Source organism: Apteryx mantelli, unplaced genomic scaffold (assembly GCF_036417845.1).
Source record: "Apteryx mantelli isolate bAptMan1 unplaced genomic scaffold, bAptMan1.hap1 HAP1_SCAFFOLD_20, whole genome shotgun sequence".
Lineage (NCBI taxonomy): Eukaryota > Metazoa > Chordata > Aves > Apterygiformes > Apterygidae > Apteryx > Apteryx mantelli.
Genome location: NW_027118553.1, coordinates 14,313,758 through 14,340,977, shown reverse-complemented (window position 1 = coordinate 14,340,977; position 27,220 = coordinate 14,313,758). Strand labels below are relative to the sequence as shown.

Sequence of the window (27,220 nt, the reverse complement as noted above, 5' to 3'; positions counted from 1 at the left end):
GATTTAAAGAAAAAAATGCTTTTATATACTTTCCACCTTTTCTTTTTTTTTTTGTTATCATTATCTCACTTGATTTATTCTGTTTTAGTACACTAATCTTCTGGGGAGATTCTGCATTATCTTTCTGCCTGAAAAGGAAAGAGATTTTCAGAGCTGGGGTGGGATGCAGTCACAGGGTCATGGATGGCTAGTGCCATTGCAGGTGCCCTGGTCCCCTCTGCCCAGCCTCCATCTGTGGCTCCGAGGGGCTCCAGTCTCCCACAGGTCCCCTGTGAGAGCTGCCAGGCCCAGGCAAGTGCCTCAGAGACACCAGGGCCTCTCAGAGTGCCACTGAATGTTTATGGTTAGACACGTGAGCTCTGCCTGGAAAGGTGAAGAACTGTTCTCAACATTAAAAAATAAATAAATGAGAACATTTTCATCAACTGAAATGACTGAATAATTTTTGAAAAATGTCAGTGTTTTTGAAAATTTGGAGGAAGGGCATGAATCTCAGGAGAAGAAATGTTGATCTGCTCATTAACATGCGTTACCCCTGCTCTGTCTGTTATGCTGTGGATTTAGTATCAGTGATCTCTCACATATTTCCACATCCCTGATTAAACTGATCATTTCTAAAGTCAACTGTTTGTCAGGCTATCTGGGCACATGCACTTTCCATAGTTTTCCAGCCCTCCTCCTCCCCTTACTCTTTATCGTTCAGATACCTCCCAACTCTCCAGTTGCTGCTTTAAGCTTCAGAGAGCCTGAAGCTTGCCTTGTCTTTCAGCAGTCTAATTGTCTCTTCAACCAACTCCTTCACTGTGTGTCTATCCAGCCTTTCCTATCTATTTGTGAAGAACATGTCGAGGAAGGTTATTTCTTGTAGACCGTGGACCTCACTGGAGGCAACTTGGACTTGACATACAGTTGAGGAGAGTATTTTACTTCTTACGACACTGGATCAAGTTTATTTGTGTTTGATGGCAATTAAGACAAATCCTTCTGTGTCTCTTTGCAGCTAGTTGTCTAAGGAAAGCAGGTGGGAATTGGTGCACATGAGCTGTAACATTCAGCTGCAGCCTTGAGTGGCAAAAGGTTTGATTTGAACAAGAGTGATCTAAGTCCCCAGTGGCTGATGAGGGAAATGGTAGGGCTGGGGAGGTGGGGAGGAATATTTTGCATGGATGTCTGACCTCCAGGATGGTGCTTTTCCTCCATGTCCAGACTTCATTAGGAGCCACTCTGGATCAATATCAGTTGGAGAAGGTGGATATCACTCTAGGTTGTAAGCTGAAAAATAAGGAAACCTTTAAAAGCAGAAATCCCTTTTTTTTTTTTTTTTTTTTTGATGCTCATTGAAATCTTCCTCTTGTAAATACACTGCTGAAACCTCTGCAATTAGCCACAGCACAGGAATTGAAGAGCTGAAGAAAATTATGGGGAGAGGCATGGCTCCTTAGGGGTTTTTGCATTTTAATGACCCCTTGGGTGTCTTTGGTGCTGAGTCCATGAACCGCCGGTGCTGAGAGGATACTGAAGCAACCTCTCAAGAAGTTTATGTCAGAAGCAAATTGCCAAGTTTCTTGGAGTGTTAACAGGTCCCACTGAGGGCCATTACCGACAAAGTCTCCCCAGGGGCTGATTAGAGCCGAAAGTTGGAGGCCCTGATTGCAGGTAGGCAAAGGCAATGTGAGGGTGGCTGTGATGCCCAGTCAGCCTTGCTGTGTCTTATCAAGCAGGATGACCAAGAACCACAGCCAGCCCCTGCGTTGGGAGATCCTTCTCCTCACACTTTACTCTGGACTCTTCCTGGGGGCAGTGTCAGGCTGGGGGGGAGCACAATGTCAAGTGCAGGACAACAATACAGCACCTCCTGGTCTCCGTGGAGGTGAGGAGGCAGCAAGGCCACAGTGCTGTAAGGAAACATTATCTTGTCTTAGGCCTCGGTGGCAGAGACACTAGCCATAGCAAATGGGACAAAGACCTCAGTTCTGTTGGAGGCTTTCAGCCTTGGCATTGCCCTCGGTCGTCTCCACCACACTGTGCTATGCTGTCCCAAAGCTGCACCTGTTTCCCTGCAGCCTGTAGACACCCAACCTGCTTTCCGCCTTGCTCTCACTGAAGGATCTCCCCACCTTTACTGACATCCCGCTGTCCTTGCTGGCTGCACCTTGAAACAAAAGGCAAGGGGCTGATCATGGAGTCCCTCTGGGTGACCTGCTGCACCACAGCACTACCCTGGGGGTGACATTCTTGTTACGTGAAGTCCAGTGTGAACCTCTCAAGATGCACTTTGTGCCTCTTTCCCCTTCTCATGCTGCTTCCCACTACCAAGAAAAGCTCCATCATCTCTGAAACCACCCTGTCACAGGCAGTCACAGGTGACTACTGTACTGGCCTTAGCCTCCACTTCAGCAAGATAAGAAGCCCAGGTCCCTCAGCCTCTCCATACAGGCCATGTGCTTCAGACCCCCAACCTCATCTTGTCAGACCTCCTCTGCACGCTCTCCAGTTCTTCCCCATTCCTCCAGCACTGGGCATACCACACTGGGACACACTGTTCCAGACATGTGGCCACAGCAGTGCTGAGTGGAGGGGGATAAGAACTGTCCTTTCCTGGGTTGCCATGCTCTTCCTAATGCAGTCCTGTATTTGGCTGGCCTCATTTGTGGTGAGCACACATCACTGGCTCATATGGCACCCCACGTAATGTCCAGGGCCTTCTCCTCAGGGTCACTCCTCTGCCGGTCAGGTCTCTGCTTGTCCTTGAGCATGTGTTGTTCTGTCTCGCTGAGGAGCCTTTCAAAGAGGACAGGATGTGGGGTAGACCCCTGCATACCCCACCTTTCTCTGGCTTCCTGGTCAAGCACGACCCATTCATGAAAACCCTCTGAGATCCATCATCTAGCCAGCTTTTTGCCCATCTGGATGTCTACTGGACATCCACTACTCTCCTCTCCTCCACAAGTGCAGGCCTTATACCACAGAAGGCAATCAGTTGGGTCAGGAATGATTTACCTTCAGTAAATCCATGCTGACTGTTCCCAGGCACCTTCTTCATGTGCCCAGAAAGGTGATCACAGAGGATTGGCTCCATGACACTCTCCTCACCAACATGAGGCTGAACAGCCTGCAGCTCCCTGCTTTGTCCTTGTGGCCTTTTTTGAAGATGGGCACAACATATTCCTTCTTCTGCTCATTGGGACCTCCCCTGATCTCCATAACCTTTCAAAGATGACACAGAGCAGTCTTGCTGTCACAGCAGCCTGCTCTCTCCATGTCCATGGATGCCAGCCATCCAGGCCCATAGACTTCTATGGGTTGAATTCTAGAGACTTAGGCACTGCGGGCTGGTTTTCTCCTCAGGAGTCCTGACTCTAGGCAAAACATCTCAGGAGACCTTGTGGGTGAAGATGGAAGCCAGGAAGGACTTGACTTCTCCAGACCTCTCTACATCCACTTTTGCTAGAATCCCTATCCCATTCAGCTGTGACCCCACATTTCCTTGTTTATTCCTTTACTGCCACTGAAGCAGTAGCAGCTCTTCTTCCTGTCCTTCACATCCCCTGCAAGTGTCTCTATGCCAGGGGAGCTTTGGCTTCCTTAACACCATCCTGACTTTGCTGGACAATGTTTCTAAATTCCTCCTTTGCAGCCTCGCCCTTCTTCCCCTTTCCGTATGCTGCCTGATTGCTCTGGAGCTCACGTGGGAGTTCCCTGTTTAGCCAAGCTGGTGTCCAGAGATGTCTACTGATTTTACAAACTGTTCGTTATGGAGCATTCTTGTGCTTGATGGGTGCTGTCCTTAAAGGCCTGCAGGCTTTCCTGAGCTCCTCTGCCCTTCAGAGCTGCCTCCCTTGGTCCATGCCATGGAAGAGCTCCATACATCCAAGCTACACCTTCTCACACAGGTTATTCCCCTCCTCATCTTGCCTGGTGGTGTCTCCTGAAGAACTTGCACCCTGTCATTGAAGGACTCCATCATGTGAGTGATCCCACCACACCTCAGTTATTCCAACCATGTGGCACTCCTGTGACAGGCTGCATATGTTTGCATTTATTTTGTCTTCAGCATCTCAGCTGTGGCGTCGACTGAAGAATTGTACTGGGGAAACCTTACGAAGGACCTCATGTATGCAAAGGCTTCCATTGCAAGTGTTGATGTGCTGTCATGGATAGCAGGTGGCAATGTGATGGTGAAAGAAGGTTCCCGATAAGAGAGCCAACCCTACAGTGCCCAAGGCCAGGGAGAAACAGAGCTGGGCCATGCAGGAATGCCAGGAGAGGGGTTGGTGGCCTGATCTGACTCTGCAGCTCCTTGGGGTCTGTTCCAGATATGAGCCAAACTCCAGGCAGGACAAGGTGGCAGTGAAGAAATCCCTGAGCCTGCGCAGCCTGTGATCCGGCCACCATGAGGTCATCATTAGCCTGGTCCCTGTTCATATCATCTGGTGGAATGAGAAGAGGTTCAGGAGGACGAGAGTGAGAAGGGTTTGAGAGTGCAGAGTCTAGAGCAGAGACGTTGGTGTGATGTGCCTCCCATTTATGCAGCACACATGGATGTAGACAGGATGGACTTTGCCTAAAGGCAGTGGTGGGATTCAGTTATTTGGGCACAGGTAGGAAATCCAAGATGCCCTGGGGCACTTGCCCAGCAATCACTCCAAAGGGGCATGGTTTTCCGTTAAGTCCCATGCTGTATCTGCTAGACACGTGGTTTTGCTGGACACCCCAGGCACGTGAAAAGGCCCTGCCAGCCTATTTTATGTCATTAAATCAAGTGTCTGTGCTGAATTACATTAGCTGTTTCTAACAGTGGGATCTTCATATGCCTCAGCTTCTGAGTGAGCGGAACACTTAGTTGCAGTGGGCATCTAGTGTCATTTCAGATGGCCAAAGAAATTCTGCAGCTGGCCCCTAGCTAATGCTCCAGAAGGATTCGGGTCTCACACTTGCTCCATCAGAGCAAGCAGACACTGGCACATGCCTGGGACCACCGCTGTCTCTTCAACTGTCCCCAGGTGTTTGCATGTGAGCAACTGACTCCCACCCTCCAGCTCCAGGGATTATAACCAGAGCTTAGACAAGGATGTGCAGACATCTGTGTTGTGCACACTTCAGCTTGGGCAAGGGGAATCCCACCTCCTGTGTGTCTGTGGAGTTCATGAGAGTTAGCTGAATCCCACTGCATGCCAGGGTCTTCTAAATGGGTATGAAATGCCCAAACTGACTCATCTGAATTAGCATCCAAACCATGGGAAAATGAGGTTCCTTCTTGGCCCTTTCTAGGTGTCCTGCCTAGTTAAGATGTGTGAATATGTATTTCCAAAGTGAGACGTTTCCACCTCTTGTAGATAACCACCCTCTGATGAAAGAAGTGACAATGCTGTAATTGGTCTCTCTGCGTTATTTAGAGAGGGAGTAATGGTGATTATTTTGGTTTACCGCAGTGAACATTTCCCAGGAGGAAGCAGCCCAAGGGACAGAGAAATTCATGCCTTCAGCTGGGCCACTGTTGCTGAGCGGGGCCAGGCTCCTGGGATGGTAGGAGCTCATGGCAACCTGGCAGCACTGTTGAGAGACAGCTGTGTGCAGGAGCAGCTCCTCTGCAAAGAGCAGCAGGGCTCCGGGCACTGCCTGCTACTGCCGCCAGGAGACGAGACAAGGCAGAGAGAAGTGAAAGGCAGTGTGGAGTGGGAGGACGGCTGACAGTTCATTGTGGGAGGAATCTTCACAGCCCTTGACACGGTAAATCTCTGGCTGCAGGGCAATGCTACTGAGGTTCCTGGAGGGGTCTGCTAAAGCCAACACATCCCATCCCACATCTGTTTTTTAAGGATGTCTCTCCCAGTTTTTCCTTTGCAGAGGAGAAAGAGGTGCATCAGAACAGGGATCTGCCTCCACACCGTCACAGGGAGAGGGCATCCTGCTCCTTTTTCTTGGGGTCAGATGCAGGGGTATGAAGCTGGGGTGTGCACACTTGTCTGCATGGACTGTACTTCAGAGCAGTGTCCCTGTGCCCCAGGGTGCTGTGTGCCCGGGGCAGTGACTCTTCCATGTGCTAGGGTCAGCACTCATCCTGCCTGCGGAGCTCCCCACAGCACTGTGGGGAGAAGCTCTGGGTGGGAAGAGAGACCCCCAGCAGGGCAGGTTCATTCTCCTGATGAGAGGGTGCTGCATTGGTCAGGGCTGCCCCCACCTCCAGCTCACTCCCAGGACATTTCTGGAGGGGCCTTTTCAAAAGGAAAGTCAAAGTGGGGGATAAATGAAAGGGAAGGAGCTGTCATGAGTCTGTGCTTTCAGTTATTTTCTGTCTGGGTGGAGTGAAATGGGATTGGATCTGTCAGGTTTAGACAGGGGACGGAGGCTCGAAAACAGTGACACTGAGAGAGGAGAAGTTCAGGGAGGGACTCAGGAAATGCCTCCATCCACCCCTCAGCCTAAGGACAGAACCAGCATCACCTTTCCAGCCTCAGCAAGGTGTTGTTGTGCCATGTCCTGCCTCTGGGAGGTTTCTTCAGGGCAGAGCTGAGCGCCCAGCGGGTGGGATGGGGTCTGTGAGCACTGACAGGGGAGAGACGTGGGGAGAGAGAAACAGCTCCCCACAGGGACGGCTCCAGGCAGCAGAGTCATGGTCAGAGTGTGAGAGGAAACTATCAACTCCAAGGCCTCCTCTCCTCTCCCAGCCAGCACAGCCCTCTGCTCTCAAGGCTGGGGGGGTGCAGGGCAGGAGTTGTTTCCTCGGCAGCCAGACATGCAGGAGAGGAGACACTTGTGAGTGCCCCTCTGTCCCTCCCTGTCCCTGCCTCCCTGGGCACAAATGCCATGGTATTGCTCCATGTTTCCCACCTGTCCATGCTGCCCTTGTGCTTCCCCTTGGACTCTCTGGGCAGGGGGGCTTCTGATGCAGTTCAGACACTGATCCTGCGGGTCCTGCCATGCAGACGTGTCCTTGACAGTGAGGTGCCCAAGTGCCCCTCTAAGCTATGGGTCTCCAGGCAATGCACTGTGGGGGTCTGGGAATGAGCCAACTCTCCTGTCAGGACACTCCATCCTTAGGACATTCAGCCATTTCCCTGGGGTGTCTGGCTGGGCTGCAAGCTGCCCTCCACAAGGACACAGCTCTCCCATTGCAGCTGTGTGTTATCTAGGTGCCCCAGGGAGAAGCCACCTAGATCCTGAGGCCACACTGAGACATGCTGCTGGGTGGCTGGATGTGGGCACCTGGAAGGAGCCTGATGTGTTGCTGGCTAGAAGGAGACAGCTGAGAGCTGCCTCACGTAACCTCAGAAAGAGTGCTGATGGGCACTTTGCAAGTGCATTCCTCTGCTCTCTGCGGTGTCGTTTCTCTTTTGGGTAACATGAGCGCAACTGTCCTCCACCTCCACGGTGCGAGCACAGGGCAGCTGGGAACAAGGAGGATGGACAGGCCAGCTCTGCTCCCTCTGCACTAAAGCCAGAGTGAATCCTTTTGCCTCTCCAGAATCACAGCTGCTCACTCTGAGTACAGCAGCAATGCTGAGGATTTCTACCTCCAAGAATCCTTCTCCAGTGTGACAGGGTCAGCTAAAGAAAAGCAAAGAAGCCTTAAAACTATTCATGACCCCACATTATGTGGAACTGGGAGTGAAGATGCTGAAAATGCCTTCAACATTATGTGTGGATGAAATCTGACTGGAAATGGGAATATAACAGTGTAGTCACCCTTGTTCCCATGTCCACAGTGCTGTAGGTCAGCACTGACTCCTCTGGAGCCCACGGGAAGAGGTCCTTGCTCCTCGTGACACTCTCAGCCAGCAGAAACCAGAGGTCAAGCCATGGAGCTCAATGACACTGCTGCTGAGATGGGGAGAAGTAATGTGTGTGTGTTTGGGGGAAGCTATGAAAAGTGTTTGCTCAGAGAAGTCTGACCTAACTTGTCAATGTGTCTTCCTCAGACAATCCCCGTGTGCCGCAAAGGAGCAAATGCCCAACGGCAGCTCCCTCAACGAGTTCCTCCTCCTGCCATTTGCGGACACACGGGAGCTGCAGCTCTTGCACTTCTCGCTCTTCCTGGGCATCTACCTGGCTGCCCTCCTGGGCAACGGCCTCATCCTCACAGCCGCAGCCTGTGACCACCGCCTGCACACCCCCATGTACTTCTTCCTCCTCAACCTCTCCCTCCTCGACCTTGGCACCATCTCCGTCATTGTCCCCAAATCCATGGCCAATTCTCTGTGGGATACCAGGGCCATTTCCTACTCGGGATGCGTTGTCCAGCTCTTTCTCATTCTCTTTTTCTTTTTGGCTGAGTTTTCTCTTCTCACTGTCATGGCCTATGACCGCTACGTTGCCATCTGCAAGCCCCTGCACTACGGGACCATCATGGGCAGCAGAGCTTGCGTCAAAATGGCAGCAGCTGCCTGGGCCAGTGGTTTTCTCAATGCTGTGTTGCACATTGCTAAAACATTTTCACTACCACTCTGCAAAGGCAATGCTGTGCAGCAGTTCTTCTGTGAACTTCCACAGATCCTCAAGCTCTCCTGCTCAGACTCCTACCTCAAGGTGGTTTGGGCACTTCTGATTAGTGTTTTTTTATTCCTTGGGTGCTTTGTTTTCATTGTGGTGTCATATGTGCAGATCTTCACTGCTGTGCTGAGGATCCCCTCTGAGCAGGGACGACACAAAGCCTTCTCCATGTGCCTGCCTCACCTGGCCGTGGTCTCCCTGTGTGTCAGCACTGTCAGCATTGTCTGCCTGAAGCCCCCTTCCCTCTCCTCCCCAGCTCTGGATCTGGTGGTGGCTGTTTTGTATGCGGTGGTGCCTCCAACAGTGAACCCTCTCATCTACAGCATGAGGAACAAGGAGCTCAAAGACGCACTGAGAAAATTGGTTCAGCAGGTACAATGTCAGCACCAATAACTCTCCCATGTGCATCTGCTCCTCATTCCCAGGGTATTTGGCAACAGAGCTAGGTGTTGCTCATGTCTGTCTTTCTTACTTACTTTTCTCTGTCACATTCTCCTAAAAGAAATAAATATTTTGCTTTGTGCCACTTGTCCTCAGGAATCTCTCATTTGAATCTGATCGAGAGACCGTTTTGAAGCTGGAAGCCAGGCTTCCGCCTTCATCAGCAGAGATGGGAGAACCTCCGAGCCCGCTAGTCTGAGCTGCTTGGCTGCCTTCAGTGCAATGAGGAGAGTTTCCCTTTGCAGTGTGTCTTTTGGTGCAGACACCAAGGGAGCTCAGGGGCACAGAGTCAGGCTCAGATGAGTACAGGCGTCACCAGACCATGGGTCCCATAGCCACTAGGAGAGCTCAGCACCCCTGGCCACAGTCAAGGTATTATCTCACACCCCTCTTCGGAGAGGGTAGCAGGCCGCTGTCACTTTGACTGATCCCTTCCCTCTACAGAGCTCCAATGCACACAGTGGAGCAGGAGTGGAGGGGAGGAGAGTCTGGACACAACCTGTGGGGACAGACCCTCTGCTCCTCAGGACCATACCTGCGCTACCACAGCAGGCATTTCCTCACTGCAGCCTTCACTTGGGGGCTGCAACTTTCCTGGAGACTTGTCCACCAACAGCAGCAGGACTTTCTCTTTTCAGGGCTGCTTTCCTCACTTCCACACTGTCCTGCTGTGCTCTCAGGTGTGTATATGGCCTCAGTGCTTGTAACATGGTGCTTCCTTTTGCATTCCTGTGAGCTCAGGCAGGATCAGGCAATGGGCACCTTATGCCAGACCTGGCCTCAAGAACAACATTTCCATAATAAAAAGGGATCTCCCTGTGACATGCCTGAAGTCTGTCCTTTCTTCAGAAGATGGAGTCAAAACTATGCCCAAGGGATTGCCTGCTCTTCTGCTTGTGAACTCCGTGGGATCTAGGGGATGAGCTCAGAGTCCCCAGGTGATCTGTTAGGGACTGAGGGCTGGATTCAGGGCTCACCAGTCAGTGACTGGTGCAGATGGTGAATGGTCTCTGAATTTCCTGCCTGAGGCTGTCGCATAGGTGACAGTGTTGATGACAGATGCCCGTCCTTCTGGAGGAGAATCTGAGACCCCAGGAAAGCTCAGGGGTTCTCCAGGGACAGCATGTTCCTGGGGTGGGTAGTGAGTGGAGCCTCACAAAGTGAGGGATGGTCCACGGTGGAGTGACCAGAAGGTAGAGCGCTAAATGCAGGTACGCACAGGAAAACGAGGGCTCTGCAATCCCCAGAGAAGCAGTGGGGACCCAGGAGGTGCAGGGAAGGGGCACTGGAGAGTGATTCCTGCACCCTCCGTGAAATACCACAGGCTGGAGCTAGTGCACACCCAAACACGTCTCCTGCCATTGCAAATGCCCTGGGGTCACCCTGAGCACTGCCCATGAGCACAGACATGCACCAGCAGTATCAGTGGTGTTTTGCCATGTCTAGCTGGATCTGCTTCCTGCTGTGACCAGCATGGGCAGGGCCGAGTCAGGAGTCACCCCACGGCCTCATGACCCTGCAGCCACTCACTCTGCAGAGCAGCACTGCCAGTGGAAGGTACTGTGGGGAGCACAGGGCAGGGGTGCAGGAACAGAAAGGCTTTCTGGGGAGCAGGGATGTCCCAGGAGAAAAGCAGGGCAGCATTCAGAGATAGGAAATGAGAAGGAGAACCAGGTTTCCTTGTGCACCAGCTGGGGCAGGCAGCTCTGTCCCTGGGGCAGCAGGAGCTGCCGGAGGGGCTGCAGGGCCAGGGCTCTTGTGCTGTGCTGGGCAGCGGGGTGGGCATGGAGGGGCTGCAGGCAGACAGGGAGGGGGATGTGCTGGGCACAAGAGCAGGGGAGAAGAGAATGACTGGTGTCATAACAGGGCTTTGTCCCCCTTGCCGGGGAGCTGCTGCCCTTGTCCTTGGGTCGTGCCTGAGTTACAATGTGGACATGGTTGTGCCTGGCCATGCACCTCTTGGGTGCTGACCTGACCCTGTCCCCGTCCTGCTGACCTGACTCCCCGTCTCTGCCTTGGACCTGCCTCTGCACTACAGTCAAGAAAGCCTTGTCAAGGGAAGCTGGGACTGAGCAGATCCCAGAGAAGGCTGTAGGTACAAAAGGTGACCCCATATCCATAGCAGCAGCTCTTGCCTAACAGCCAATTTAAAGGTGTAAGGGGAGCGTTGGATTTGGACCCTTACCCAGGTAACAGTGCACAGAAAGTCTTAACTGGATTAAAAAAGCAAGGACAGCCACCTGGAGTATGATTTTATGATACATAGTTATGACAACAGGTGTTTCCGTGTCACAGAAACACTTGAGTGTTTATGCACCATTTGTGGTGGGGTTCCTGCTACAAAGAGGGTGTTGTCGGGATCAGCAAAAGCAGGGCTGCTTGGTGCAGGAAGCTGAGCTGGGAGCCAAGGGTGCTGGGAAGGCAGGCAGGGAAGCACACCACTGACGAGAGGTCCCATCCTGCAGTGCCCAGACAAGAGGAGTGGAGCAGGTTTGGGGATGGTAACTGGGGTCAGGCACAGTCCAGAGATGGCCAGACAAGACTGGAGGGCTCCAACCAGCCCTGCTTTGTGCGGGAGGTTGGACTGGAGACCTCCGGAGGTCCCTTCCCACCAACACTCCTCTGTGATTCCATGAATTCTTGCTCCTCAGCCTCTGCTCTGGCATAGCTGGCGTAGGGACGAGAGCACCTAGGGCAGGGCAGAACGAGCCCGGATGGGAGAGCATCTGGGGGAAGATCCAAAGATCATCCCTGGCTGAGACCTGGGCTTTGGAAAACTCCCTCATGCACCCCGAGAGTCTCTGTCTGCCTCTTCTACCCTGCCCTGTGCTCCCCTCCCATCAGCCAAAGCAGAGTCCAGCATCTCCTGGGGACTCTTTTCCCCATGGGGAGGGGAAGAAGGGCCTTCACCAGCCCCACACTGCCTTTTCCACCCACAGCCTTTGCAGTTGCATGTGCCTGGCTCTGCCCTCTTGCCTTCCCCACAGTCACAGCTGCACTGAAGCCCATGAAAATCCCAGTGCTCCTACCCTCGAGCTGACATCCACCCCGAACCTGGAGCCTGGTTGGCCACACAGGCATCTCCCATCCAGTGCCCCGGCTGTGCAGCTGAGGGCAGGGGTCTTTGCCCCAATTTCCCTGCTCCTTCCCCTGCTCCCGGCAACAATGCTACTGTGCCCATGTCAAACCCTCCTGCTGCCAGACTGCCCTGGGACCTGAGGCAGCTCCAGCTTCTTCCAGGGCTGTGCTGGAGCCTTTCAGGAGTGAGCTGAGGTGGGGCTGGCACCAGAAACCTCAGACATGAAAAGGGCTGGGGTATCATTAAATGACTATAAAATGATCCCCCAGAGTCTGGAGGATCTGAGCACCCAGCCCCTGCCCAGCCCAGGCTGAGCCCCACGTGGGTTTTAGTGGACACCATGCTCTGGGATCTGCCAGGGTGTGGTGCAGAAGAGAGACCGTGCAAGGCTGGCCTTTTCCCCTCCATCAGGATGCAGAAATATGCAGGACGGAGCTGGCCATCGACCACTCAACAGCTGGGGTGAGCAGCCAGTGCTGGAAAGGGGTGATCTGAGGGGCTGGTCTGGGACGATGGCCATGGGGCAGCTTCCCCAGTGTGTCCATGCAACACAGGGAACAACCTGGGCTCTTCTTTCCTGCACCCTCCATGTCCTGGTGCCCTTCCCAGGAGACCTGCATTTGCCCCGCAAGCACACGGCCATGTGCTCCCACACTGCCGTTCACACCGAGTAGCTGAATGGCAGCATTTTTCCTCTCCCACGGCCATGTGTGCCTGTGCCAGGCTCAGGTATTTGGTGTGCGTCTCCCAGGGGAAGGTAGCAGGTGGGGGAGGCTGCAAGAGGTTTTGAGGATCCAAAGCAGTGGGTTCTGGAGTTGGGGGGATTATCTGCACCTGAGGAGGACCTCAGTGAGGCCATCATTTATAAATACCATCTGACGGGCGAGTAAAGAGTTAACAGGACTGAAGAAGTTTGCCAACTGATATGCGCAAGGCTGTGGAATAGAAGAGTTAACAGGATTAAAGAAGTCTGCCACCTGATAAGGCTGTGGAATCAAAACTGCACGGACCCCCAGGGAGGGAGGAAGCTATACGGCGGTGTTGCGGTCTTGCCTCACTAGCAGGGTCCTCCCAAGCAGACAAACAGTCCTGTGATTGTGAAACTCGCAGAGGTCAGCAAAAGCAGTGTTTGCCCAGAGCCCGAGCCGCATAAAGAGAGACTTGGCAGCTGTGAGAGTTTGAGCAGGGATAGGAACGTGACCTGACCATCCTCTCCAGCTGGACCATGAGTATCCCCCCCCCTCCCCTTTTCTTGGGATGCTGGGTTAAGGTAACTCCTCGAGGTTGAGAGTCGTCTCACTAGGAGAGTGAACAAGCTAGCTTTCAAGTCAGGATAAGCAGTGCTTCCAATTACTAGTGCAGTAATCGACAGTTTGGGGTTATCCTTTCTAAATTAGTAATCACATTATTTTAATGGATGTTACTAATCCAAGAGCTTGCGTGAGAAAATAAACATGTTTTTAATTATGTTACTGTCTCAGTCATTACTATTGAACCTTCATAGCGTGACAGTGCTGTCCTACGTGCAGATCTTCATAGTTGTGCTGAGGATCCCCTCTCAGCAGAGCTGGCACAAAGCCTTTTCCATGTGCCTGCCTCACCTGGCCATGGTCTCCCTGTTTATCAGCACTGTCATCTTTGCCTACCTGAAGCCCCCCTCCCTCTCCTCCCCAGCTCTGGATCTGGTGGTGGCTATTCTGTACACGGTGCTGCCTCCAACAGTGAACCCTCTCATCTACAGCATGAGGAACAAGGAGCTCCAGGATGCAGTGAGGAAACTGTTTCAGCTGGTACTAGTTCAGCAGCAACGATCTGCCCATCTCTCCTCACAAGCAATTCCCAGTTTATCTCAGGCAACTCTTGTACTTTGGGCGTCTTCCCTGTGATAGCCATGTTTGTACACAAATGTTTGAATTCCTCCCACTTCTCCAGAGGCACAAAGCCGATCCGTCTGACCCAGGGACCTTCTGTAAATCTGCTGATCACTGTGTCAGAGCTGACCTCCCAAGTAGCACCACTGTAATAAAAGGGGATCTCCTTAGTACTGTGCCTGAAGGTTGGGCTCTTCTTCCCAAACTGGAGCCAAGAATGTGCTCAGGGAATTGTCCCCAAAAAGGCCCTGTTGCCATGCCTGGGATTTCCATGGGCTAAGGGGCATCAGCTGTTTTGGGTGATGTGCTGGGGAATGAGGGCTGGATTCAGCTGTCACTTGTGGGTGACCAGTGCCCCTGCAGAGGGTGAGTGGTCAAGAAGTGTCTGCTGGGCACTGTCGCACCTATTAGAGAGCTGGTGATGGATGCCCATCCTTCTGGAAGGGAGTATGGAGCCACCAGAAGAGCACAGGGGATCTCCAGGGACAGCACATTCCTGGGATGGGCAGTGAGTGGAGTCTCCCAAAACCAAGTGGAGCCACCCAAAGCAAAGGGCTAAACCAAAGAATGCACCAAATCAGGGCTCTGCAATCTCAGGAGAGGCAGTGGGCTGGGTCTATGCCACCCCTGAGCCATTGCAAATGCCCTGTGATTGCTCCAAGCATCCTCCACAGCCACAGACCCTGGGGAAGGCGTTGTCAGGTGCAATGATGCTCGTCCAGCCGAGCCTGCCCTGACCAGCATGGCTGGTGTGGAGTCACCACACAGCTCGCTCACCCTGCAGAGCATCACCACCAGCCCAGGACCCTGTGGGGAACACAGGGGAGGGTGCAGGAATGGCTGAACAGACTGGCATGGACACACTGACCTGGGGAAAGGCCCTCTGGGGAGCAGGGATGTCTCCGGAGAAGAGGAAAAGGAGTAACTCTGTGCTTGTGGGAAGGCATAAATGAAAACCTGTTTCTATGTTTGTCAGCTCAGGGCAGGCTGCTCTGTCACTGGAGCTGCCTGAGGAGCCCCAGGGCCAGGACTCTTGTTCTGTGCTGGGGAGAGGGGCTGCCCAGAGGGGCTGCAGGCAGCCAGGGTTAAGGATCTGCTGGTCATGAGAGCAGTGGAGACATGGAGTGAGTGGCCTCCATTTCCTTGTGCCATTGCTGGCCCCCAGCCCCCCGGGGGCTGATGGGGAGGCTGACACCCCTCTCTGCACCCCACGACCTGCTGTGCCCTTCAGAGGGGCTGGGGCTGTGGGGTGAGTGCCCAGAGCTCTGCAGCCCCCTGCGGCAGGCACTGCTGTGGGGCCATCCCAGCATGGGCTGCTCTGCTGAGTGGGCTGGGGAGAGGGCAGGGGAGGTGGGAAGAGCCAGAGAGGGGCTGGGCTGGGCTGGAAAGGACCCAGGAGAGGAAAAATGCCAGCAGGCAGCTACTGGGTGTGAACGGCAGTGTGGGAGCACATGGCCGTGTGCTTGCAGGGCAAATGCAGGTCTCCTGGGAAAGGCACCAGGACATGGAGGGTGCAGGAGAGAAGAGCCCAGGTTGTTCCCTGTGTTGCAAGGACACACTGGGGAAGTTGCGCCAGGGCCATCGTCCCAAACCAGCCCCTCTCATCACCCCCTTCCAGTGGTGGCTGCTCACCCCAGCTGTGGTGCATGGGGTGCATGGCCAGCTCTATCCTCCACCAGGTCTCTCTATCCGGACACAGGGGAGAAGACCAGCTTTGCACGGCCTCTCTTCCGCACCAGACCCCAGCGCATCCCAGAGCACGGCTGTCTGCTACCTCCTACGTGTGGCACAGCCTTGGCTGAGCAGGGTCCAGGTGCTCAGACCCCTCAGACACTGGGGGATCATTTAAGAGTAATTTAATAACATCCCAGCCCTTTCCATGTCCAAGGTCTCTGGCGCCAGCTCCAGCTGAGCTCTGCCTTTCCTCTCTCCATTCCTGCGTGCATGGACAAGGTCTCGATGCTCCCCCTGGGCAGCCTGTCCCCCTCCTCCCTTCTGTGCACGACCCATCCAGCACGCTGAGCGCTGGTGCTGCTGCCAGGACAGAGGTGGAGGATCCCCCAGAGCAGCTCCTCAGGGAGCTGCCCAGGGAAAACCTGTGCCCAGACCCAGCATGGCAGAGGGGAGCTGCCCTGTCCGCAGCAACCCTGGTGGTGCCAGCCCCACCTCAGCCCCCTCCTGAAAGGCTCCAGCGCAGCTCTCAAGGGAGCTGGAGCTGCCTCTCCTGACTGTGCATCGTAAAACCTGACCCAAGTGGCTGCCCTCACTTTTTCGTCCAGCTAAGTCTCTGCGTGAAGCATTAGCTGAGCAGGGCTCCAAAGCTGAATCTCTCCTTACACCTTTACATTGGCTGTCAGGCAAGTGTTGCTGTGGATATATGGTCACCTTTTGCACCTAAAACCCTCTCTGGGTGCTGCTCGGGTCCCAGCATCCCTTTCTAAGGCTTTCTTGACTGTAGTGCGGAGGCAGGTCCAAGGTCGAGACAGGGAGTCAGGTCAGCAGGCTGGGGACAGGGACAGGTCCGGACGTGAGAGGTGCAGGGCCAGGCACAGGCATGTCCACAGCATAACTCAGGCAAGGCTCCAGGCTGTGATTCTTCCCTGAGGGTGCAGGAATCACTCTCCAGTATCCCTTCCCTGCACCTCCTGGCTCCCCACTGCCTTTCCTGAGACTGCAGAGCCCTCATTTCCCCATGCATACCTGCATTTAGTACCCTACTTTCTGGTTACTCCACCGTGCACCATCCCTCCCTTTGTGAGGCTCCACTCACTGCCCACACCAGGCACACGCTGTCCCTGGAGATCTCCTGAGCTTTCCTAGGGGCTCAGATTCCCCTCCAGAAGGATGGACGTCTCTCATCAGCACTGTCACCTGTGGGACAGCCTCAGGCAGGAAATTCAGAGACCATTCACCAGCTCCACTGGCACTGGTCACCAACAGATGAATCCTGGATCCAGCCCTCAGTCCCTAACACATCACATGTACACTCTGAGCTTGTCCCCCACCTCCCATGGAGGTCACAAGCAGAGCAGCAGGCCCTTCTATCGTGCAATGTCTTTGGGCGTATTTTTGACTGCAGCTTCTGAAGAAAGGCCAGACTTCAGGCACATGATGGAGGGGATCCCCTTTTATTACAGCAATGTTCTTGTGCAGGCCAGGTCTGGCCTAAATGCACCCAATGCCTGGTCCTGCCTGAGGTCACAGGAATGCACAGGGAAGCACAAACCTACCACCACCACATTACAAGAGCACTGGGGCCATATACACATATCAGACCACAGAGGACAGTGTGCATATGAGGAGAAAAGCCCTGAAAAGAGAAAGTCCTGCTGCTGTTGGTGGACATGTCTCCAAGAAAGCTGTAGCCCCCAAGTGAAGGCTGCAGGGAGGAAATGCCTGCTGTGGCAGTGGGGGAATGGTTCTGAGGAACGGAGGGTCTGTTCCCACAGACTTCATCCAGACTCTCCTCCTTTCCACTCTCACTCTGCTTGGAGTGTTGGAACGCTGTGGAGGGAAGGGACCAGTCCATGGTGACAGCTGGCTGCCACCCTCACAGGAGAGGGGTGTGAGATCATACCTTGACTGTGGCCACAGGAGCTGAGCTCTCTTAAGGCACATGGGACCCATGGTCTGTGCACGCCTGTACTCATCAGAGCCTGACTCTGTGCCCCTGAGCTCCCTTGGTGTCTGCACCAAAAGACACACTGCAAAGGGAAACTCTCCTCATTGCACTGAAGGCATCCAGGGAGCTCAGACTAGCGGGCTCGGAGGTTCCCCCATCTCTGCTGATGAAGGGGAAAGCCTGGCTTCCTGCTTCAACACAGTCTCTCAATCAGATTCAAATGAGAGATTCCTGAGGACAAGTGGCCCAAAGCAAAATATTTATTTCTTTTAGTAGAATGTAACAGAGAAAAATAAGAAAGAAAGACATGAAGAAAACATAGCTATGTTGCCAAATATCCTGGGAATGAGGAGCAGATGCACATGGGAGAGTTATTGGTGCTGACATTGCACCTCCTGAACCAGTTTCCTCAGTGCGTCTTTGAGCTCCTTGTTCCTCATGCTGTAGATGAGGGGGTTCAGTGTTGGAGGCACCACTGCGTACAGAACAGCCACGACCAGATCCAGAGCTGGGGAAGAGAGGGAAGGGGGCTTCAGGGAGGCAAAGATGACAGTGCTGACAAACAGGGAGACCACAGCCAGGTGAGGCAGGCACATGGAAAAGGCTTTGTGTCGCCCCTGCTCAGAGGGGATCCTCAGCACAGCAGTGAAGATCTGCACGTAGGACAGCACAATGAAAACAAAGCACCCAAAGGCTAAAGAAACAGTAATCACAAGTGCCCAAACCATCCTGACATAGGAGTCTGAGCAGGCGAGCTTGAGGATCTCAGGAACTTCACAGAAGAACTGGTCCACTGTGTTGCCTTGGCAGAGTGGTACTGAAAATGTGTTAGCAGTGTGCAGGAGAGCATTGAGAAAACCACTGGCCCAGGCAGCTGCGGCCTTTCTGATGCAAGCTCTGCCACCCATGATGGTCCCATAGTGCAGGGGTCTGCAGATGGCAACAAAGCGGTCGTAGGCCATGACAGTGAGAAGAGAATATTCTGTTCCAACTGAAAAGACAAACAGGAACACCTGTGCAGCACATCCCAAGTAGGAAATGGCCCTGGTATCCCACAGAGAATTGGTGATGGATTTGGGGACAATGATGGAGACGGTGCCAATGTCGAGGAGGGAGAGGTTGAGGAGGAAGAAGTACATGGGGGTGTGGAGGTGGTGGTCGCAGGCTACGGCTGTGATGATGAGGCCGTTGCCCAGGAGGGCAGCCAGGTAGATGCCCAGGAAGAGCGAGAAGTGCAAGAGCTGCAGCTCCTGCGTGTCCGCGAATGCCAGGAGGAGGAACTCATTGAGGGAGCTGATGTTGGACATTTGCTCCTTTGCGGCACAGGGGAACTTTCTGAGGAAGAAGAGACATTGACAAGTTAGGGCAGACTTCTCTGAGCAAAAATTTCTCATAGCTTCCCTCTAACACACACACGTTACTTCTCCCCATCTCAGCAGCAGTGTCATTGAGCTCTGTGGCTTGACCTCTGGTTTGCGCTGGCTGAGTTTGAGATGAGGAGCAGGGGCCTCTGCCCGTGGGCTCCAGAGGAGTCAGTCCTGACCTACAGCACTGCCGACATGGGAACAGGGGTGACTACACTGTTATATTCCCAGTTCTAGTCAGATTTCATCCATCCATAATGCTGAGGGATTTTCAGCATCTTCACTCCCAGTTCCACATAATGTGGGTTCATGAATAGTTTTAAGGGTTTTTTCGTTTTCTTTAGCTGACCCTGTCACACTGGAGGAGGATTCTTGGAGGTAGAAACCCTCAGCATTGCTGCTGCACTCAGAGTGAGCAGCTGTGATTCTGCAGAGGCAAAAGGATTCGCTCTGGCTTTAGTGCAGAGGGAGCAGAGCTGGCCTGTCCAGCTGCCTTCTTCCCAGCTGCCCTGTCCTCACACCTCAGAGGTGGAGGACAGTTGCACTCGTGTTACCTGAAAAAGAAACGACACCGCGGAGAGCAGAGGAATGCACTTGCAAAGTGCCCATCAGCACTCTTTCTGAGGTTACGTGAGGCAGCTCTCAGCTGTCTCCTTCTAGCCAGCAACACATCAGGCTCCTTCCAGGTGCCCACATCCAGCCACCCAGCAGCATGTCTCAGTGTGGCCTCAGGATCTAGGTGGCTTCTCCCTGGGGCACCTAGATAACACACAGCTGCAATGGGAGAGCTGTGTCCTTGTGGAGGGCAGCTTGCAGCCCAGCCAGACACCCCAGGGAAATGGCAGAATATCCTAAGGATGGGGTGTCCTGACGAGAGAGTTGGCTCATTCCCACACTCCCACAGTGCATTGCCTGGAGACCCACAGATTAGAGGGGTGCTTGGGCACCTCACTGTCAAGGACACCTCTGCATGGCGGGATCCACAAATTCGGTGTCTGAACTGCATCAGAAGCCCCCCTGCCCAGAGAGTCCAAGGAGGAGGATAAGGGCAGCACAGACAGGTGGGAAACATGAAGGTATACAATGATACTTGTGCCGGGGGAGGCAGGGCCAGGGAGGGAGAGAGGGGCACTCAGGAGTGTGTCCTCTCCTGCATGTCCGGCTGCTGAGGAAACGACTCCTGCCCTGCACCCCACAGCCTTGAGAGCAGAGGGCTGTGCTGGCTGGGAGAAGAGAGGAGGCCTTGGAGTTGGCAGTTTCCTCTCACACTCTGACCATGACTCTGCTGCCTGGAGCCGTCCCTGCAGGGAGCTGTTTCTCTCTCCCCACATCTCTCCCCTCTCAGTGCTCACAGACCCCATCCCACCTGCTGGGTGCTCAGCTCTGCCCTACAGAAACCTCCTGGGCAAAGGGCTCTGCCCAGGGGCATCTCTGTGTTTTCAGGTGCTATGAAGCAGGTGAGAGAAACCTTGCTGAGGCTGGAAAGGTGATGCTGGCTCTGTCCTTCAGCTGAGGGGTGGATGAAGGCATTTGCTGAGTCCCTCCCAGAACTGATCCTCTCTCTGTGTCACTGTTTTGGAGCCTCCGTCCCCTGTCTAAACCTGACAGATCCAATCCCATTTCACTCCACCCAGACAGAATAAAACTGAAAGCACAGGCTCATGACAGCGCCTTCCCTTTCATGTATCCCCTGCTTTGACCTTCCTTTTGAAAAGGCCCCTCCAGAAATGTCCTGGGAGTGAGCTGGAGCTCTGGGCAGCCCTAACCAACGCAGCACCCTCTCAGAAGTAGAATGAACCTGCCCTGCTGGGGGTCTCTCCTCCCACCCAGAGCTTCTCCCCACAGTGCTGTGGGGAGCTCCGCAGGCAGGCTGAGTGCTGCCCCTCGCAGGTGGCAGAGTCACTGCCCCAGGCACACAGCACCCTGGGGCACAGGGACACTGCTCTGAAGTACAGTCCATGCAGACAAGTGTGCACACCCCAGCTTCATACCCCTGCATCTGACCCCAAGAAAAAGGAGTAGGATGCCCTGTCCCTGTGGCGGTGTGGAGGCAGATCCCTGTTCTGATGCACCCCTTTCTCCTCTGCAAAGGAAAAACTGGGAGAGACATCCTTAAAAAACAGATGTGGGATGGGATGTGTTGGCTTTAGCAGACCCCTCCAGGAACCTCAGTAGCATTGCCCTGCAGCCAGAGATTTACCGTGTCAAGGGCTGTGATGATTTCTCCCACAAAGCACTGTCAGCCGTCCTCCCACTCCACACTGCCTTTCACTTCTCTCTGCCTTGTCTCGTCTCCTGGCGGCAGCAGCAGCAGGCAGTACCCAGAGCCCTGCTGCTCTTTGCAGAGGAGCTGCTCCTGCACACAGCTGTCTCTGGGCAGTGCTGCCAGGTTGCCATGAGCTCCCTCCATCCCATGAGCCTGGCCCTGCTCGGCAACAGTGGCCCAGCTGAAGGCATGAATTTCTCTGTCCCGTGCGCTCCATCCTCCAGGGAAATGTTCACTGCGGTATACCAAAATAATCACCATTGCTCGCTCTCTAAATAACGCAGAGAGACCAATTACAGCATTGTCACTTGTTTCAGCAGAGCAGGGTTATCTACGAGAGGTAGAAACGTCCCACTTTGGAAATCCATACTCACACGTCTCAGGCAGGACACCTAGAAAGGGCCAAGAAGGAACCTCATTTTCCCATGGTTTGGATGCTGATTCAGACGGGTCAGTTTGGGCATCTCATGCCCATTTAGAAGCCCCTGGCATGCAGTGGGATTCAGCTAACTCTCATGAACTCCACAGACACACAGGAGGTGGGATTCCCCTTGCCCAAGCTGAAGTGGGCACAACAGAGATGTCTGCACTCGAGCTCCTTGTCTAAGCTCTGGTTATAATCCCTGGAGCTGGAGGGTGGGAGTCAGTTGCTCACATGCAAACACCTCGGGACATTTGAAGAGACAGCGGTGGTCCCAGGCATGTGCCAGTGTCTGCTTGCTCTGATGGAGCAACTGGGAGACACACATCTTTATGGAGCACCAGCTAGGGGCCAGGCGGAGAACTTCTTTGGCCATCTGAAATGACACTAGATGCCTACTACAACTAGTGTTCCACTCACGCGGAAGCTGAGACAGATGAAGATCCCAATGTTACAAAGAGCTAATGCAATTCAGCACAGACACTTGATTTAAAGACATCGAAATAGGCCTGCAGGGCCATTTCAGATGCCTGGGGTGTCCAGCACAACCACCTGCCTCTAGCAGATACAGCATGGGACCTACAGGAAAATAATCGCCCTTTGCAGTGGCGATGGACAAGTGCCGCAGGGCATCTTGGATTTCCTACCTGTGCCCAAACAAATGAATCCCACCACTGCCTTTAGGGAAAGTCCATCCCGTCTACATCCATGTGTGCTGCATAAATGGGAGGCACATCACACCAAGGTCTCCGCTCTAGTCCCTGCACTCTCAAACCCTTCTTGCTCTCTGCCCTCTGAACCTCTTCTCACCCATGCAGATGATGTGAACAGGGACTGTGCTAATGATGTCCTCGGGGTGGCTGGATCACAGGCTGCCCAGGCCCACAGACTTCTTCACTGGCACCTTGTCCTGCCTGGAGATCAGCTCGCATCCGTCACAGACCCCAAGGTGCTGCAGAGTCAGCTCAGGCAGCCAACCCCTCTCCTGGCATTCCTGCAAGGCCCAGCTGTGTTTCTCCCTGGCCTTGGGCACTGCAGGCTTTGCTCTCTTAGTGGGAACCCCCTTTCACCGTTACATTGCCACCTGCTATCTATGCCACCACTTGCAATCAAAGCCTTTGCATACATGAGGTCCTTGGTAACATGTTTTCCTGTGACAAATCTTCAGTCGGCGCCACAGTTGAGGTGATGAAGCCAAAATGTATGCAAACATATGCAGCTTGGGGTGCAGGAGCAAATGGAGATGCACAAGCTGCCTGTCACAGGAGTGCCACATGGTTGGAATAACTGAGATGTGCTGGGATCACTCACATGATGGAGTCCTACAATGGCAGGGTGCAAGTTCTTCAGCAGAGACCACCAGGCAAGATGAGGAGGGGCATGCCCTATGTGTGAAGGGGTAGCTTACATGTATGGAGATCTTCCTTGGGATGGACCAAGGGAGGCAGCTCTGAAGGGCAGAGGAGCTCAGGAAAGCCAGCAGGTCATTAAGGACAGCACCCGTCAAGCACAAGAATGCTCCATAACAAACAGTGTTGCAAACTAGCAGACATCTTGGGAGATCGGCTTGGCTACACTGGGAACTCAGGACTGAGCTCCAGGGCAATAAGGAAGCAGAAGGAAGGAGAGGCTGCAAGATGGTATTTAGAAATATTGTCCAGTGAGAAGGGATGGTGTTAGGGAAGCCAAAGCTCCCCTAGGATTGCCCATTGCAGGGAACATCAAGAGCAGGAAGAAGAGCTGCTACAGCTTCAGTTTCAGGAAAAGAGTAAAAAGGAAAATGTTGGCTCCCTGCAGGATCAGGCAAGGAATCTATTAACAGCAGATGCAAACAGGTGTGAGGAGCTCAATGCCTTCTTGGCTTCACTCTTCACCAAGAAGGTCTCCTAGGCTGTTGTGCCTAGTCAGGAGTCCAGACGGGGGAAAAAAAAGTAATCAATGTTGGGTGATGACTGAGGGATGACTTGCAAGAACTCAACCCTTACAAGTCTCTGGGACTGGATGGACTGCACCTGAGGACATTGAGAGGGCTGGCCGCTCTCACAACAAGTCTAGTCTCTATCCTCTTTGAAAGGTTGTGGAGATCAGGGGAGGCCCCAATGACCAGAAGAAGGAGTATGTTGTGCCCATCATCAGAAAAGGCCACAAGGACAACCCAGGGAGCTGCAGGCTGTTCAGCCTCACTTTGGTGAGGAGTGTTTCATGGAGTGAATCGTCTTGCATCACATTTCTGGGCACCTGAAGAAGAAGCCAGCATGGTTTTAGTGCAGAGAAATGATTCCTGACCAATCTGATTGCCTTCTGTGATAAAAGATCTGTATTGGTGAGGAGAGGAGAGTAGGTGTCATTTACGATGATTTTAGCGAGGAGTTTGACACTGTCTCCAAGAATATTCTTGTATACAAATAGGGCATTATGATAGGCTGCACAGACAACCGGATGGGTTAAAAGCTGGTTGGATGATCTAGCTCGGAGTGTTTTTGTGACTGAGTTGTGCTTTATCTTGAGTCCAGTGACAGGTGGAGTACGCAGGGGTCTATACTGGGACCTGTCCTGTCTAACACGTTTGTCAGTGACCTGCAGAACACAACTCTCATCATATTTACAAATGGCACTTAATCAGGAGAACAGTACTAAACTCAAGGGCTGCCATCCAGATGGACCTCAGTAGGCAGGAGGAATGGGTGGCCAAGAACTTTGTGTAATTCAAAACTAAACAAACAGCAGGGCCTGCCCCTGGGGCAGACCAACACCCTGCAGTGATACAGGCTGGGCAGTGCCCAGCTGGGCAGCAGCTCTGCAGAAAAGGATGCAGAATAAACACATCTGGTTAAGATTTGTGTTTCTGTATTCACGAAAACATCATCACTGAAGAATAACCTGCTTCATCTTGTAAACACCTTCCTTCAATGCCAACTCTCAGAAGTCTAGAAAGTGGAGGATGTACTCCTTCTGAAGTCTGCTGATGGAAATCAGTATGGTTGTCTTCCCAAAGCTGCTGAAACACAAGATGTAATTCAGATTCCTAATTTGTAAAGATTTGGCCCTTATGAAGAAAGAACCGATATTGTAGTTAAGGCATTCAAATGCTAAAGCCATTTCTACTACGAACACTGTGACACCTATCTTTTGCAATGGCAGACTGTCAGAAAACATGCTGTTGGTCAACAGATCTTGATTGCCTGCACTGTGCAAACATTGCATACATTTGATTCAGGATATAAATAACTATCTTGAAATTGCCAGAATTATTCTCCCAGGCAAAATTAAACATCTGTCTAAGAAGCCTGTGTGTGTGGGAATGGGAGGAAGGCTGGGTCTGAGTGAATCTCTGGACTCAGAAAATATTCTGCACAAATGTTTTCAGTGCTGTTTGCTGCCGCTGGAAATTCTAGAAGATTCAGGTAGGGTGCTCGTGTGATGACGGTATCCATTTCCTTGGGAAAGCACAGCATTCAGGTGCTTCAAGATACATAACTGAACAGGAGCCTAAAGAAGGAAAGCTACTGATAGGAAGAGCTCTTTGGGGAGATTTGCATGGCATCCAGCTGGTGTTGCAAGCTACCAAACTGGTGCCTATGCTGGACTGTTCTGGAACAGTGTAGTAAATGTAGCTTTCAGTGAGAGTCCAAGAGCTTCCCACTGTGCATGGACATGTGGAATGTAAATGATAGTTGGTGCTGTCCTTTGGGCTTCCGGGATGCTGGTGTCCAAGTCAGCGTCGAGCACAAGCAGCACAGCGCAGGCAGGAAAGCTGAGGGCAGGCACTGTCAAAGGAGCCTGGCTATGAATCATAATTTCAAAGTTCATTTTATAAGAGGTGACAACCTTCCGCCTGTCTGAAGAACTCCCCAGCTCACAGCTGCTGTCTCATTTCCAGAGGCTCCTTCCGACCAGGTTCTTTGCTTGGGAAGATCACACACCATTGCCTGCAGGTGGTACCTCAAGCACACAAGCAGACAAGCCTCTACCCCGTGAACAAAGCAGCAAGCATCCTTTCCCAGGATACATTTCACTGTGCGTCTGATCAGATGAGCAACACTCAGGCAGTTCTGGTCCCCAGGGGGAAAGTGCTAGCAGTAGATGGGGGCACTGACTAGACATTGCTGGTAGATGACCACAGAGGCAGCCATCACATAACCCAAAGGGAGATAATCCTCTTATGTGGCAGATGAGCATCCAACCATGTAACATGTCTGTCCATACTTTAAGAGCTCTCAAGTGCTTCCACTAAAGGTGCAGATGCTGTAATACAGGGATGTCAAAGAACAGAATACACTTCCTGCCTAAAAGTAAAAAGGAACGGAACAGCACCAAGTCTATTTATGCTATAACTTTCTTCTTAAGAAAAAGGCACAGATGTACAAATAGAAGTGCTGAAATGCTTTTAGTGCCTCCAATGGGGCATTGCAGGCTGCAGCATTGTTCATATTTGGTAACTGTACGCAACTAAAGAAAATGTTTACACTAATCAACAAGTGTACAATAACTGTTCCTCTTAAGTACAATGAAAGAAAGGAAACACATTTCTTCCCCCCACCTCCTGCAAAAAAAAAAAAAAAGGCAGCGTTACAAAAAAGGAGGCTAGGAGAAGGGCATGAGCTGCACTCAGGCTGATGCAGAACCACCTCCTGGGAGCTACAGAGTCTTACGAGGAGACAAAAACCACTGTCTGAATGAGACCAGCAGGAGCTCTTGCCATGGAGAGAAGATTAGGAGCAGCATCTTCCAGCTCCCTGAGCTGACAGGAACATCCTGACTGTTCAGTTTGGAATGAAAACGATGGTCATGCACAACAGCATCATTTGATGTCCTTCAATCTAAAAGAAATGTGCATTTTCAGGCAGAAATGATAGGAAGCACATTAAAACCAGGCCACCTCCTTACCAGGAGTTCCAAGCATCCTTTCCCAGGATGCATTTCTCTGTGTGTCTGACCAGTTGATCAGCGCTCTGGCAGTTCTGGTCCCCCTCCACACACACACTTGAATCAATGAATCCTATGTGTTTAAAGAAGTGAAAAGGTGCCGGTGTGCATCTTTCTTCAGGGGAGGTGGTGCTAGCAAACAGAGCGGACAGGTCCAGCGTAGGAGCTGCCAACTTCTCCAGAGCACCTATTCCTGCAGGCTCCAGGGGAGACCTTTGCCTGTAGCCTGGCTCTCCAGCTGTTTGGCTACACAAACCCATATTTTATTTATTTATTTATTTATTTATTTTACCTAAAAGGATGGACAACACATTTCCTTGGTTTTGAGTCACTTCAGGAATGCTGTGTTTTAAATCAACGTGACTACGAGTGTGTGGATCTTTCTGGTGGAGGCTCGGTCCTTCCTTTTGGACAGTAATAACAATGTACTTTATTGGAACTCCAGTACCGAGTTTCAGCTTCATGCTTACTTCTTCCATGTATTGATATAACCTTCCCTTCCCGACCAGCTTTTCTCTACTCTTTATTCTCCCATCCCCTCACTCTTAAAACAGCCAAGGCTGTTTGCAAAGACCCAGCAGTTTGAGTCCAAGGGACACAGACATTTACCTGTTGCAGTTAAGGAATGTTTCCTCTTGTCTAGTAGGCATTTGATGAGACAATTCAGCCTCAGAACCCTGAAGGTGATTCCTCATCTCTGTACATTGCATCCTCTTTTAAAATGTGATTAATACCACCTG

The 27,220-nt window shown here is 52.5% G+C and overlaps 1 protein-coding gene across 1 annotated transcript in view; it reads left to right on the top strand.

Annotated features, from left to right (window-relative positions):
* Positions 1-7,947: 7,947 nt before the first annotated feature.
* LOC136996041 (olfactory receptor 14A16-like) overlaps positions 7,948-27,220 on the top strand; it is a gene marked incomplete at its 3' end in the record, with an annotated part of 49,365 nt that continues 30,092 nt past the window's right edge. Inside the window, exons 1-2 of the mRNA XM_067317038.1 lie at positions 7,948-8,117; positions 13,638-13,779. Coding sequence (XP_067173139.1) covers positions 7,948-8,117; positions 13,638-13,779 — 312 coding nt within the window. The remainder of the gene's footprint in view (positions 8,118-13,637; positions 13,780-27,220) is intronic.